The following is a 16,347-nucleotide window of genomic DNA, read 5'->3' as shown; positions in this document are numbered from 1 at the left end:
CAAATGACAATTTGATTTGTACTGTCTGCAACGAGACACAATTAAGGATATGGTTTGTACAGAATATGCACATACCACTTATCCTACTTCGTACATAGTATATGTAAACAGGATATAGTAAAAAACATCATATACACAGATCATTCACCTGTCAATTATATTCCTGTAGTCTTCAGACACACCAATTTACAATAGTCAGAATTAAAATTATAGTAATTTCTTATTTTGATACATACAGTCTTACAAATGCCTTATGCCAAGAGACACCCATGTGACTTTTGTGTAAAAGTATATAGACATCAACGTGACAAACATTCAATGTTTACCGAGTCAAGTGTCAAACTGATCGCGAACCAGAAGTCTTTCCAGGTATGAAGTGTACTATTAAATTGACTTACCTTTTCCACCTTGGCTGGACCCGTGGTTTCCCATAGCGGTATGTGTTTCTCACGACACATTCAGCTCGTACATTTTTCTTATTATGTACAAAATCTGAAGAATTTGTAATTGTTTTCGAGTGCAAAGGTATTTTAACTAAAGGCGGAAGTTCCGGTTTTGGTCTCGAGAGGCTTACCGCTGAAATCATTGAAAAAAAAACTTCGCCGCTTACACCACTAGAAACATCAGATTCTTCATTTCCGGCGTTCCTGCATTTTGGGGGGTTTTGTGGATTTGTTGTAGAGAATTCTTGGGTTATATTTATGGAAGATGTCTTGGACCATCAGCACTTTACAGTAGGAATATGAATAGGGGTTAATGTGTTATGTTTTGATAAACATAATTCAATGAGAATGTGTGCATGGTATTCAGCAAGTGTTGATGTGAGCAAGACACCAAGCAGTTTATCGAATTCTGATCAACAGATTTGAATAAAAGGTGAAGGTGTTCTGAAATTTACTAGTTTAAATACTTTATACAAATATTCTATGACTGGAAGAAATATCGATTCATATTTTTTGAATTCGGTTATGTTAGTTACAATATAAAGGGGTGTCATTGATTACTGAAGTATTTAATAACGATGAACCAGCACGTAACATAAACGTTTTTAAAATCACTGTTTATCATCGTATATACTTAACTAAGGATTAAGGATTTTGAGAAGTAAAATCTACTAATGGCTAGCTCAGCCCCAAACAGTGCCTCATCTAGAATGGGAATTGGAAGAGGCAATGGCACAGGAGTGAGAAAAGCTACTCCAACAAGTGCAGGAAAAGCTGGCAAGAAAGGCTCACTCAATAGTTCATCTGATAGTTCAATAGGGAAATTAACTGCAGCTCACCCAAGACCTTCTGCCAAATTAAATCCAAAAACAATTGACCCAGTAAGTATTCTATTTGTAATGGTTTTATTTGATATTTTGTATTATATATATATGTATATATTTAAGGCCAAACGAAAAATAGGGTTACCGGAAACGGGAAACATTTTAGGTTAGGCCTTCAATGTAGAAGATGAAGAATACATCCCAGCTAACAGGAATTGAACCCAGGTCTCTGTGTTCATGGCATATCTTGAGAGTGATCTTTTGAATCAAACACAGATATATACGATCCTGGCATTGCTCTTCATTTGTTTTTGTTTCACCAGAGTGAAAGCTAGAGCAGAAGTGCAATTACATGCCAGTTTTTGACATCTTCATACATGTCTACATTCAACATGAAGAAGTTGTGTTAAGATCAGTTTCATAGTTAGTAAAAGAGATACTTGTAAAGCAACCAAATTTGGTGGTTACATTTTTTTGGACTACTTTTCTTTGTTTCATTTTTGTTTTATTTTGTGGGGGAGGTTAAATTTTAGCTGTATTTTGAGAACTGGCAAAGACAATTTTTGAAAATATTCATTTTTCCTTGATTATATAGACCTTTCCAAAAGCAATATTACCTAACAGATTTATTATTTCAAAATGTAAGTACTGTATATGTGGTAACAAATCTTGAGTTTAGTTAGACCTAATTATAAATAAGTAGCTACATAGAGTGTGATTGAAAATGTATAGAGATTTGGATGGTCATTTCAGGGTTAAAAACATGATATATTGGTGGATTTTTAGAATCTGCCAAAATTTCTTGAATAATTTTCAGATATACTTCTTCTAATAAAGAATGTCCTTCAACAAATAAACATATATTACACAGCTGTTTTGCTTCAAAACTTGATATTTTATGATGTGTTATGAGCCCACCATCATCAGATGATAAGCGGTTCAAGTTGTCCTTCATCCATGGTCTACCAATTGTTGGTACATAAAAAATCCTTTTATCGGAAGTGATATATACTTATTCTAATAAATTCTTGCATTGTGTCCTATTGAATCACATGATTTTCTTATGTATTGTATTTTATGTATTTTACTTTATTTTTCTCTCTAGTTTAAAAGTCCGGCTAAAAATCAGTCTGCATTTGCTGCTGTATATACTAATGGAGGAGTGCCTTGTCGGTAAGAATAAAGTTTCAAACTTACAGGTGTATGGATTTGCCAAGGTGTGTTGTATGTTAGTTTAATTATAAAACCTGTTTAATCCCATAATCTATGGGACTCATCAAATCGGTCTGATTAAGCAGGTTGGAAGAATTCACAGGTCTTACAACCATTTTACTTACCTATTATGGTTATGTCTGGAAACCATTTTTGTGTTCCTCCTTGAGCAGTCTTTATAGACAAGTTTGATTGGTTGGTAAATATGTTTCAAGATAAACATGTTTAAATTTCATTCTATGTATAATCTTTCTAAATAATAACACATGTACATTGACTTTCTGTAACAGCATACTTCAGAATCCTTAATTAGCATATCAAAGCTTTTATCAAAATAAAACATTTAGATACCATTCTTTGTATGACATTATATAATAAAGCCCAGAAGTGGAATTAATAGATTATGGAAATATGTAGAGAAATTTATGAATTTTGAACATTTTTGATGTTATTCTATTTGAGCTTTTACATTGGTTGCTGCATGTAAATATTTCTTTACATTTTGTCGCAGTCAGTTTGTCCCTTAGATTTTGAATGAGAAATACATTTTTTAAGACAATAAGTATTCTGTGCTTTAGGATAACAACATTCTGTATGATTCTACAGGGTGTCTGAAACTCAGGATAGACAGGTTTTACTAGTACTGTATTTCTTGATATTAAAAACCAACTTGACATTTAATTCCACTGGTAATGGCTGTGAATAAAATAAAGTTTGATTTGTTTAAATATTTTTGATTTAAAATTGCACATATCTTTGTATTTTGTCTTTTGCATGATAAGACTTTAGGGATAGGTCACTATGTGGTGATTCTCATAGCAATTGCATTTCCAGGTTGTTTCATGGTTCAGTCAAACACAAGTTGGCCTGGGAAACTCCACCAGAGCAGGTACCTTTTGACCCCATTCTGGTGACCCTAGCAGAGGTAAGTTATCCCTTGATTAAGAAGTATTTATGTAGTCAACTCGTCTGTATCTATTTAATTTATCTACAGTAGCCTTCCTTTGGTAAACTTTCTTTTATATGTCTTTATTATATTTTTGTCGCAGATGTCCTTAAGTGATCATGCAACTGATTGAAAACTTGACTTTATAGCTTGCACTTCATTATGAATATACATTTTACCTATATATATGAATAAATGTTTATCAAATGTGGTTCATTGTTTCCTTAATTTTCTGTTCCATTTTGACCATTGATAGCCTTTTCATTTACATCCATGTCTTTAATGTTATGTATCCAAAAGTTTCCTATGTTCATACTTGTATCTAACTATGGAGGTCACACTTCAATAAACCAGACTAGGTAAACAGGTTTAGGTTTCTGAAATGTGTACAGATATTTCTTGCCTCTGTTTTCAGCTAGATTTATCATTAACTTCATTACAATTTTAGAATCCTGCATACATGACTACATTCTTCATATTGATATTTCTTATATCTATATATACATGTATACATGTAAATGTGTAACATTGTATCACAAACACCGATTATAGAATCTTATTCTTTGTTGTGTGTTAACTTGTCACTGGCTACTCAGGAAATTAAATTATGTTACTGTACAGGGTTTAAAGGAGACAGTACATCCCTATATGTTTGTGGCCAGGACTGGGTTTAAAGAACTGCTTGAAGTTGAGGGTGCTACAGAAAAAGTATTGCCGATCTTGCCAAAAGTCTGTATAGCAGTTCGTACAAGTTTGGTAAGACGAGTATTGTCAACATTTTTATCTGATTGTGCCCCTCGAAAATTTCACAGGAGCATATATATTACTCTGTAATTGCCTTTTGTTTAAATCTTGAACATTGCTTTACCTGCATTTAAACTAGGATATTGATATCTGATGTATACATCAGTCATACATAAGCATGACTTCTCAGTACAGAGTTAGTGCCCTTTGTTAAAAGTTTGTGTCATGTCAATGTCGTTGCTTGCATTAAAACTAGGATAATGAAACTTGGTGTATATATTGGCCATACTAAAATAATGTGCAGTATACCAAATTCAGGGTCTACAACCCCTTTATTACAGAATTATTTCCATTTGTTAAAATTTTGTGTCCATTAAAGTCGTTTTTGGGGAGCATTCCTTAGTTTCACTGATACTCTTGTTTTGTATTACATATGTAAGTTTCTTTTTTTTTGATACTTCATTTTGATATTCCATGACTCTAGCATACTAAATTTGGAGATTGGCATAATGTCTCTGTATGAAGGTGGTATGACTCTAGTAATAATGATGTTGCCTGAAGAAAAATGGCTCAGCATTCAATTCAGGCAGACATAATTCCAGTTCTGGTGTCCTGAATAAGACATAATTCCAGCTCTGGTGTCCTGAATAAGACATAATTCCAGCTCTGGTGTCCTGAGTAAGACATAATTCCAGCTCTGGTGTACACAATTCCAGCTCTGGTGTCTTGAGTAGTAAGACACAATTCCAGCTCTGCTGTCCAGCTCTGGTGTCCTGAGTAAGACATAATTCCAGCTCTGGTGTCTCTGGTGTCCTGAGTAAGACACAATTCCAGCTCTGGTGTCTTGAGTAAGATATAATTCCAGCTCTGGTGTCCTGAGTAAGACATAATTCCAGCTCTGGTGTCTTGAGTAAGACATAATTCCAGCTCTGGTGTCCTGAGTAAGACACAATTCCAGCTCTGGTGTCCTGAGTAAGACACAATTCCAGCTCTGGTGTCTTGAGTAAGATATAATTCCAGCTCTGGTGTCCTGAGTAAGACACAATTCCAGCTCTGGTGTCTTGAGTAAGACACAATTCCAGCTCTGGTGTCTTGAGTAAGACACAATTCCAGCTCTGGTGTCCTGAGTAAGACACAATTCCAGCTCTGGTGTCTTGAGTAAGATATAATTCCAGCTCTGGTGTCCTGAGTAAGACACAATTCCAGCTCTGGTGTCCTGAGTAAGACATAATTCCAGCTCTGGTGTCCTGAGTAAGATATAATTCCAGCTCTGGTGTCCTGAGTAAGACACAATTCCAGCTCTGGTGTCTTGAGTAAGACACAATTCCAGCTCTGGTGTCTTGAGTAAGACACAATTCCAGCTCTGGTGTCCTGAGTAAGACACAATTCCAGCTCTGGTGTCCTGAGTAAGACAAAATTCCAGCTCTGGTGTCCTGAGTAAGACATAATTCCAGCTCTGGTGTCCTGAGTAAGACACAATTCCAGCTCTGGTGTCCTGAGTAAGACATAATTCCAGCTCTGGTGTCCTGAGTAAGACACAATTCCAGCTCTGGTGTCCTGAGTAAGACATAATTCCAGCTCTGGTGTCCTGGGTAAGATATAATTCCAGATCTGGTGTCCTGAGTAAGACACAATTCCAGCTCTGGTGTCCTGAGTAAGACACAATTCCAGCTCTGGTGTCTTGAGTAAGACATAATTCCAGCTCTGGTGTCCTGAGTAAGACACAATTCCAGCTCTGGTGTCTTGAGTAAGACATAATTCCAGCTCTGGTGTCCTGAGTAAGACATAATTCCAGCTCTGGTGTCTTGAGTAAGACATAATTCCAGCTCTGTTGTCCTGAATAAGACATAATTCCAGCTCTGGTGTCCTGAGTAAGACATAATTCCAGCTCTGGTGTCCTGATTAAAACATTAGCTGTTTTTAGCATATTATTTTCATGTGAGTGCAACTATGATTTATACATTTATCTTTGTATTTTCCAGAGCCATTCAGATAGTTCTGTATTTGATGCTGGTCTGGATGCACTGCTACAGCTAAGTGATGTGGTTGGACCATCACTGAACCAACATCTTAAACTTCTGATGGTGCCTGTAAGTTTACAGATTTAATATTTAAAACAGGAATTACTGATGATTATCTGTCTGTTAGCAGTTAATGTTGATAATAACTTATTATGCTGAATACAATTAGTAAATACTGTGTGTTATCATCTATAATGTTGACAACAGTTAGTAAATACTGTGTGTTATCATCTATAATGTTGACAACAGTTAGTAAATACTGTGTGTTATCATCTATAATGTTGACAACAGTTAGTAAATACTGTGTGTTATCATCTACAATGTTTACAAAAGTTAGTAAATCCTGTGTGTTATCATCTATAATGTTGACAACAGTTAGTAAATACTGTGTGATATCATCTATAATGTTTACAACAGTTAGTAAATACTGTGTGTTATCATCTATAATGTTTACAACAATTAGTAAATACTGTGTGTTATCATCTATAATGTTTACAACAATTAGTAAATACTGTGTGTTATCATCTATAATGTTTACAACAGTTAGTAAATACTATGTGTTATCATCTACAATGTTGACAACAGTTAGTAAATACTGTGTGTTATCATCTATAATGTTTACAACAGTTAGTAAATACTATGTGTTATCATCTACAATGTTGACAACAGTTAGTAAATACTGTGTGTTATCATCTATAATGTTGACAACAGTTAGTAAATACTGTGTGTTATCATCTACAATGTTGACAACAGTTAGTAAATACTGTGTGTTATCATCTCTAATGTTGACACCAGTTAGTAAATACTGTGTGATATCATCTATAATGTTGACAACAGTTAGTAAATACTATGTGTTATCATCTACAATGTTGACAACAGTTAGTAAATACTGTGTGTTATCCTCTATAATGTTGACAACAGTAAGTAAATACTGTGTGTTATCATCTATAATGTTGACAACAGTTAGTAAATACTGTGTGTTATCATCTATAATGTTTACAACAGTTAGTAAATACTGTGTGTGATCACCTGTAGTGTTGACAACAGGTAATATAATGAAGTTCAACATGTTTGCTTTTAGATTGCTAAAAGAATGATGGACAAGAAATACAGAGATAAAATAACAGAAGTTTTACAAACATTGGAACAAAATGGAGGAAAGGTATGGCATCATCAAGATAAACTTTAAACCAGCTGTTGGAATGCATTTTTGACAAGTCAAATTTTCTTCCATCCACTGCTGTCAGATCGTTTAGAGTGAGCTGTAAATTACAATCCTTTGAATTTTAATCCATTCAATGTACATTTTATCAAGTCAAAAACTGATCTCTTTCATCTACTTTTATCCGAAAATATAATTTTACAGAAATAGCTTTAATTCAAATGATTTTAATATTTTCACTAAATGTTTAAGCTACCTATAGATTTTGGTTACTTGCCTTACATTAATAGAAACAAGACAACAGTAAATGAATAATTGTGATCACTGATATGATTTATTATCATGAAGTTGTGAATTGTTTTCTGAAATTCTATGCTTTGCTTTTTATACTTATTGAAAACATCTTGATAATGATAATTTTCTGAATATAGAGTACTTTAATTTGTGAATGTTATTGACATGTTCTAGTGAAGTATTTTATGTATAATAGAAAGACAATAACTGATGTACAGAACTAGTCTTTAGTCTGCAGTCCAAGTCTTACAAATGTTTGTATTGAATACACAGCTTCTTGATATTAATTTACTATACATTGATTCTTTGTTTCTCTCTCCAGGAAGCACTGCCATCAATAAAATCCAAAGTTCCGACCTATTCCTCAATCTTTGGCTGATATTTGCTGAATGATGAACCTAACATTTCACTTAAAACTTTTCCACAATGGAGAGTGTATAGTGTGCTAAGGATCTGTTGCTTGAGAGACTGTTTTAAGGAATATTTGTGATGGAAATATTTCAAATTGTTTCTGCACTGTGTTTCCGCAATTTAAAGCAATGCATGTAAATATGCATTGAAACTATGCAATAACTGGTTATCAATGTGATCTGCTGAAAGTATTATCATTAGCACTGAGCTAGTCAGGACTTTAATGATTATGCCCAGGTATAGTGAATCTTGTGATAAATATTTCAATATTTTCTTTAAAAAATGCTTCAGCTACAACTGTTGTTTATTTCTTTGCATGAAAGGAATGTTCAGAAACTTGTTCATAAATTTATCAGAAACTGAGTTCTAGAAACACTAAGATTTTTTACTTTTGAACATACAGGTATATATTGGCCTGATGTATCAAAGTCTCGTTTGTGTCTGTAATCTTCAATTGATGCTTCTAAAATATGAATATCTTCTTACAAACATGTGATTCTGACATATGAACTTTTTGATATGTTTGAAATAATTTGAGTTGTTTTGAGGTTGGTATAATACATTACGTAATATAATTCTGTATGTATTTGTTTTCTCCCCACTCCTTGGCTGAGACCACTACCAGTAGGTGGTAAGATGTATTCTGAAACGATAGACAGATTGCATCTTTAACAATTTGTTATCAGAGAACATGTTTTCCTTTGTCGCATGTTTTCAGTATAAATGTTAAACAGCTCTTTTTCTATATGGATATGTAGCTAACCAATGAATTTTACACGGTAAGTTGGTCAAATCCACAATACAAGTCAATAAATATATAACCTTTAGAATTCTCAATTTATACTGAATTAGAGTATGTTGGATTTAATTGTACTCTTGGCTGTATGTGTTAAGTGTCACAAAAACTGAAATCTATATATGTTTATTGATATTTGTGTAAATTGTTTCCGTCCATGTTCGTATCTATTGCAAGGCAATTTGGAAGCCTGGATTCCAGAGTTGCTACTCATGTTGACTTACACATGATGTAGAAGTTGTCAATTCTTGATGTATTTTATTTTTTGAAATCTCACCTTTATAGCAGGGTATTGTAGTACAATCAATATTATCTTTTGTATGAATATATTTCTTTTCTGTCTTGAAACAAAGAGAAAAGAATATTTAGATATTACATATTACATGTGTATGACATGACTATTTTCACTCTGATATCGAAAACTAATCAAAATGAAACTTGATATAGTTAGTAAGAAGTAATTAAGATTAATCTGGATATAAAAGATTGTAATATACTTTTTGTGAGGAAGTTTTTTTTTCCAAAAAGCAAACTCCGAGCTAACTTTACACTCTATAGTTTTAGAGCTAAAGATAAAAATATTAATCTGATAGTTGTACATTAAAATCATGCAGATACATTTAAATATGATATAGTATATTTATAAATTATAAATCTTGGTTAATTTACTACAATTACGAAACAAGTTTCCAGCTTACCCAGTATATTAGTATATTAATCACTCTTGTTGGCCTGGATAGAAGCACACCTGAGGGATGGGGGATGTTCTTTCTGTGAGAGGAAACTGGTAGTACACAAGGAAACCCACCTACTAGTCAGGCAGGTGACCCCACACCTTTTCATGTTCGTTCTGGACTGTAGAATCAACCCTGGGATGGTTAGATGAAAGGCGAGTGGATTACCACTGCAATCGCAGACCAGTCAACACATAGAGTTACTTGTGTACTTATAAAAAAAACCAGGGTAACCATTATAGAAGGAAATCTCTACCCACATTATTAGAGCTAGCATTCTAGAAGGAATTCTCTAACCACATTATAGAGCTAGCATTATAGATGGAAATCTCTACCCACATTATAGAGCTAGCATTATAGATGGAAATCTCTACCCACATTATACAGCTAGCATTGTAGATGGAAATCTCTACCCACATTATAGATGGGAGCTAGCATTGTAGATGGAAATCTTGGAGCTAGATTTAAATTCCAGGGTAAGCATTATAGATTGAAGTGAGAAAGTTAGCCCCGTGGTGTGTGGTATTCTCTTGACTTCCAAAGCAAGTCTCATTATTGAAGTTACAACTGAAGTAGTAAAATGTCAGAAATTTGGTGCAGTTTAGCATAGAACACATAAAACCATACTTACATAGTCAAGGAGGTTTGGTTGTAACATTGTTTTAAAGGGCTTTTAGTTTTCATTATTTTTAGGATAACGCCAAATGAAATTAGGAAATAAAGGCATTGAATACCTGCTTTTTTTATTTTAGATTTTAGTTAACCTGCCAAAACTATAACTATGAAAATAAACTCATTACCATGTTTATTTAGAAAATTGTTTTGATGTTGCTATCTTGTAAGAGACACTTGTATAGTTTTTGTAAGATAAAATAACATCTGATTAGATAACTGAATTTCCATATTAAACTTAGGCATTATTGGTTAAAATAGTTGAAATAAAAAAAAAACCAGCTTAAGTGTACATTTATATGTAAAGACACCATCTATACTGAGGTTGTTTACCAATAGTCTATTCATCACCCACCATATCCATAGCTTTTTATATAAGGATCAAGCTCATACAGGTAGCTTCTTATAGGCATGTGTAGAGTAAGAAGGTAGTGTTTCCAGCCTCTTGTCAAATGATATTTAGGCCTAGCCTTTAAGTTTAAGGATGACAGGATATCTGAAAGGGTCATCAAGTAAAATACTATTATCTTATAGTCATTTATGTTGTTGATGTTTGGTGTTATATTTGAACATTATTTAGATTATACATGTACTCGATCTTAAGAATTTAATTTGAAACTTTTAAATATTTGATGATATAATTATAGAACTTGTCATGGTTTGAGCAGGTCATGATATGGATAATATCAGGTTGATGTGACAAAATCAGGTGAGTTGGCAGTACTGACAAGAAGTGACGATGCACATTTCATGTATATTATAACTCAAACCAGGGACATATAATACTGAGGATAAGAAACTGCTTATATCTCACTGCAATGCTTTAGCAAAGAATTTCAAGATAACTAGCTTTGACAAGTTTATAAACCATTATTCTAAAAAATCATATCACTAGGTAATCTTTTCTCAGTAAGCAATAGAAGAGAGCAGCTTAGTAATGTTCAAATTGATCATTTTAATGACAACTTTTTTCAGTTAATTTCATGATATCTATCAAACAAAATGCATGTTTAAGTTGTTTACAACTGAAATACCATCCTTTTATTGTATACCACTTTGTTACTAATTGCTTCTCACTGGCCAAAACAGAAGACTGTGGTCTGGTCAGTCAGCATAGATGTGACTGGGATATAGATAGATAAGGGTAGTTAACAGTATGAAGAAGAGGGGAAGTAACAACTCCGTGCACAAACACAAAAGTTCATGTCAGAGAAATCACCACTGGGTCTAGTTCCTTATCACTTTGTGTTATATATCCCTACTCAATCCAGCTATTTTTTTGGATACATTTGTCATCATTTGAAAGCAGTGCAGTGATTGGTTGATGATTATCTGCCTATATGCAATCAGATGGACCAGCATAGCTATCATTATTAATCAATAATCCAATTAAGGTTGCCCAATATAACTTTTCATTGTAAAATATTGTGTGTTGAATTAAAAAGAAATGTTAAGTGAATGAAAAGATTAATTATAGATACAGTAAAACTAGGCGTCCAAGGCTAATTGTGAAGGCTTGGCATGTCATAATGAAATATTTACTGGTAAATAATCACTGTGTATTAAGGACTATCTAGACCATTCACTGTGTATTAAGGACTATCTAGACCATTCACTGTATATTAAGGACTTTCTACACCATTCACTGTGTATTAAGGACTTTCTACACCATTCACTGTGTATTAAGGACTATCTACTCCATTCACTGTGTATTAAGGACTTTCTACTCCATTTACTGTGTATTAAGGACTATCTACTCCATTTACTGTGTATTAAGGACTATCTACTCCATTCACTGTGTATTAAGGACTATCTACTCCATTCACTGTGTATTAAGGACTATCTACTCCATTCACTGTGTATTAAGGACTATCTACTCCATTCACTGTGTATTAAGGACTATCTACTCCATTCACTGTGTATTAAGGACTATCTACTCCATTCACTGTGTGTTATAACTAGAGTTGCTGTTGTTGTTTACCTGGTATATTATTGATATGTACATATAACATGTACTATTTTTTAATATAATTGCATTGTTATTTGTTCTCTCTGTTGATGTTTTATTTTTGTACATTCCACATAAAAGAGATGGATATGACATAGTTTATTTGTTTTTTGTTTGTTTGTATTTTTTGTTTTTTTTTTCAAACATGTAAGTGTATTATCCACAACAGAAACCCTCTGAGGTACAACACTGGTTGATGAAGACTTCATAGATTGAGGAAACTTTGAAACACATGTAAGGGCTATCAAGTACAATGGAAGCCTGCTGACGGGCAACACAAGTTGATGAAGACTGAAAAAATAAATTGAGGAAAGTTTGAAACATGTAAGGGTTGTCAAATACTTTTGGTGGACACATTGCATTATTTTTCAATATAATTGCCTTCACTATCTATGTATTTTTTTCAGCAATGTTTAAGGGTCACTTTTAAAATAGTCCTTTTCTTGACCATTCATGATCTGCTTCTAAAAGGTTCAGACTAGCATACAACAAAGTACACTCGGTATGCTTATGATCAACTATTAGAAGCCTTGGTACCTTCCGTTGCAAGATCTTCCGTAAGAATGGAATATGATCTTTCTTTAAGAAGTCTGCTTCAGAAAGGAAGAGTCTAGAATTAAGAAGACTGCTTCAGAAAGGCAGAGTCTACAGAGTTAGGAAGACTGGTGCCAAAAGGAATTGCTTAGTTTTTAAAAGACAAAAAAGATTGGGCAAATTATGTGGCAGGACAAGAACAAGGACTGCTATGTTGCATTAACAAGCAAGGGCCTCAGAAGGAAAACGGAAAAGAGTATGGCCAAAGAAGACATGGCGGAAAACGATAGAGAAGGAGAGAGAGGAAGCAGGCTGGAAATGCTGGAACTAAGTGAGAACAGTGGCAGCAGACTGGAAGAGATGGAAAAGCTCTGTCAATGCTTTATATGCCACGAGGCATGAAGTGGATAGGTAACAGGTAACAATAATTTTACATTACATGAAAAAGCCTTTTAATTTGAAATGTAGTCAGTTCGGAAGTGAAGAAGATATTCTCTTGACAAAATAGTGAAGAATTCAATGGGTATGAATGAACTTGCTATAATTGTCAAGTTATCAGGAAAATGTATGTTATGTTATGGTTATAAATACTACACAGATTTAAAAAGTATCAGTTTATCAGTAGAACTGAGACATCTAGACAAGATTTAAGGTTATGTAAAATTAAGGGGAAAGAACTCTTCCTAAGAGTTCCTAACTGACAACATTTTGTCAAAAAGCTTATACTAGCAATTAAAGTACCTTGTTATGTATTTAGAATTCACAAAGGTTATCAGACTGGACCAGTTACGTATCTAGTCCAGTCCTGAAACATACAAGTCAGAAAAACTGTAGATACTAATTCATAGTTTATTTGCTGTAGAAAATTGTAAGACTTCCGACTGGAAGCACCGTGTGTGCTAGCTACAACAAATAATGGACGGAATAGATTTGCCTAACTAAATAAACGTTAATTGTTATTTCTTTTAAACTGTACATGTAGAAAAAAATCAAATTGTCTTTACAAATGGAATTATTTTCAAATTGTAACCTACTTCAGCGTATTTTGTCTTTGATTGACCTTTATTCACAATAATTTTAACTTCTTTACATATTTTTAGGTTAACATTGAATCCACCAGATATTCCAAGTTTTGGGATTTCATGTTTCAAGTTAGATAAACTGTCAATGACAAAAATAATTTACAGCATATTTAAGTTAAACATTTGATATGAAATACATTGGAAAAAAAAGATATTTTTGCCTGTATTGGAAACATATGCAAAATGCACAAAACATGCATTTGGAATGTACTGGACAAGTAAGGAAAATAACAAATTGTTTTTCAGTAGATATTACCAATGTAAACAGCACAAGAATAGTGAAGCCAAGTGTGGTACACATACAACAAACACTTAGTAGTGATACCAGCCTTCAAACTGAATATCAATGAGGAATATAACTTTTCATAATATCTATATAATATGTATTACCAGGTCATTATATATTTTTGGAGGATATGTTCAGCCATTCCAGAGGACTAGTGAGAATGTATGTTACCTGTACTTATTGTTGTTTTTCTCCCATTGATATTCAGATCTCAATTTTTCAACCATGAATAGTAATATGTCATTAAATTTTATTACTTAAAAAAATTACATGAAAGATACATATTAATGTATGCAATATATTTACTCACTTTACTAGGAAACTTTGAAAGATTAGGAAAAATTTGCAAGGGAGATAACTCACATACCATAGTTAGAGCAACATACAACCTTAACATAAATCATTTTAATTTACCATTACAAAAATCAAATGCACATAGTGCATTGAAATGATGACACTGGACACAGGTAATTAAATCTCATGTCATACAGGTCAAACCTGTCAACTTTTCACATACATTTGAAGGAAGGGAGAAAGTGGTGACACAAAAAAATGTACTGTCCTTATTATCCATATGAAATTTCCTATTAATTCTTCTATGTAGAGTAATTAGCTCAGTATCAATGCAAGATTTAAAAATTACACAGAATTAAAATTCATCAATTTGGAGTAAAATTCAGTGAGAATTTCACAAAAGTAGGGAAAAGATGACAGGTATGACTATTAATTCATATTGCAACTAATGTTATAATATTGTATAACAAAATACAACCCATTTATCAAGGCTACACTAGTGTTTAGTATCTAACTTTCAATGGTTAGGCTAGGGATTCTTCATCAGCCCAATAGAAACCCTTTATTGTCTGGACAGCTGTATACTACACTAGTGATACAGGTCCCTATATCTATCGATTGAGCAGGTCTTGAATGATTACCAAAAATGTTCTTTCATTGTCCGGTAATCAGTCCAACTCCTGAATAGTGATTATGCTGTTAGGCCCTGGGCTTTCTGTAGAAAACATAGGGTATGATAAATTCAGACATTGCCATGAAGGCTATCAGTGAAGAGGTATGTAATGTAAGGGACACCTTTAGTATTTTGATTTTGTTAAGAAATTAGAGAACAATGAAATATACCAGAGGTATGATTTATGTCTATATTTTACTTTATGTATAAAAACTATGTAAAGAATATCATAAAATAAGAATTAACAGTAAAATATCACAGTTTACAAAATTTACCCTTAACAGCACTCATACAATACACCTATAATAGATATCTAACAAGGAATGTTGATCTTAAAAAGGAAATAAATCATGTTTTTCAACGTAGTCATTAATTAAATACACTACTACAGTTGTAATAACGAAATATTGGCATCTTCAATGTTACAATGTAAATCCTATCATGTACAATTCATGTTACCTTTGTTCATTCTACATGTAAATATTTCTGAAGTAACTAGAACAGACCATCAATTTTGGAAATGTATGAAAAGGGACATTAAAATTTACAACCCAGTCTGTTTTGTACTTTGAAAATGTTTTAATAAGTGCAGGTAAAGAGAGATAACTCAATCACATTTTTCCTAAAGGAATTTTCATTTTAGATTTTTCAAACTTTGTCCCAATTTTTAAAATCAAGAAAGTATCAATATGTTTATTACCATGGTAATATGGTACCTATTTTCATATAAAAAATTCTATTTTCTTCAGTTACCAAAGCTTCCTACATGTATAAGTGTATGAACAGCATAAGCATCCAGCAATAAAAAAACCCACAAACAATAACATGTACAATTGTGATGATGTTATGGAGCACTATAGGTTTCCATTATCAGTGAGGTCATGATTTCTTCAGAATGGATTTCTGATACAGGTAATACATTAGGTCAGGTAAGGTACACCTGAAGGTGTACGCTATGGAAGAAACAAAGATTTATCATTTCAGAACACCTTTTTCAGGTCTGTAATATCAATAGAATAAAAGTTCTGATAACACAACCAGTAGACGATTTCAGTGTGATGTTTTAAAGACTACACAATCAGCTTCATCAGACAAATGACCAGTGTGGAGCGTACTACCACTGGTGTAACTGGTGTACAAGATGGTAAACTTGTTTGGCTGTACTACAATCATATGTACAATAAGGTCGATAATGGTGTGGCGAGAAGGTA

The 16,347-nt window shown here is 33.1% G+C and overlaps 2 protein-coding genes across 2 annotated transcripts in view; one reads left to right on the top strand and one right to left on the bottom strand.

The window, feature by feature from the left end:
* LOC132544358 (protein neuralized-like) overlaps positions 1-514 on the bottom strand; it is a 60,913-nt gene extending 60,399 nt beyond the window's left edge. The window contains exon 1 of the mRNA XM_060207944.1: positions 399-514. Within this exon, the coding sequence (XP_060063927.1) occupies positions 399-432 (34 nt within the window). The 5' untranslated portion in view covers positions 433-514. The remainder of the gene's footprint in view (positions 1-398) is intronic.
* A 137-nt stretch (positions 515-651) lies between these two features.
* On the top strand, positions 652-12,364 carry LOC132544354 (PACRG-like protein). Its single transcript, XM_060207938.1, has 7 exons — positions 652-1,324; positions 2,373-2,440; positions 3,314-3,404; positions 4,047-4,181; positions 6,152-6,259; positions 7,272-7,352; positions 7,969-12,364. The coding sequence occupies exons 1-7, from the start codon at positions 1,118-1,120 to the stop codon at positions 8,023-8,025; spliced, it is 747 nt and encodes a 248-aa protein (XP_060063921.1). The 5' UTR covers positions 652-1,117; the 3' UTR covers positions 8,026-12,364.
* Positions 12,365-16,347: the final 3,983 nt, after the last annotated feature.

Source organism: Ylistrum balloti, unplaced genomic scaffold, assembly GCF_031769215.1.
Source record: "Ylistrum balloti isolate Yb309-2 unplaced genomic scaffold, AGI_CSIRO_Ybal_v1 Utg369794, whole genome shotgun sequence".
NCBI classification, from domain to species: domain Eukaryota; kingdom Metazoa; phylum Mollusca; class Bivalvia; order Pectinida; family Pectinidae; genus Ylistrum; species Ylistrum balloti.
Note: the sequence above shows the minus strand (reverse complement) of the source record. Positions and strands in the feature narration are given on the sequence as shown.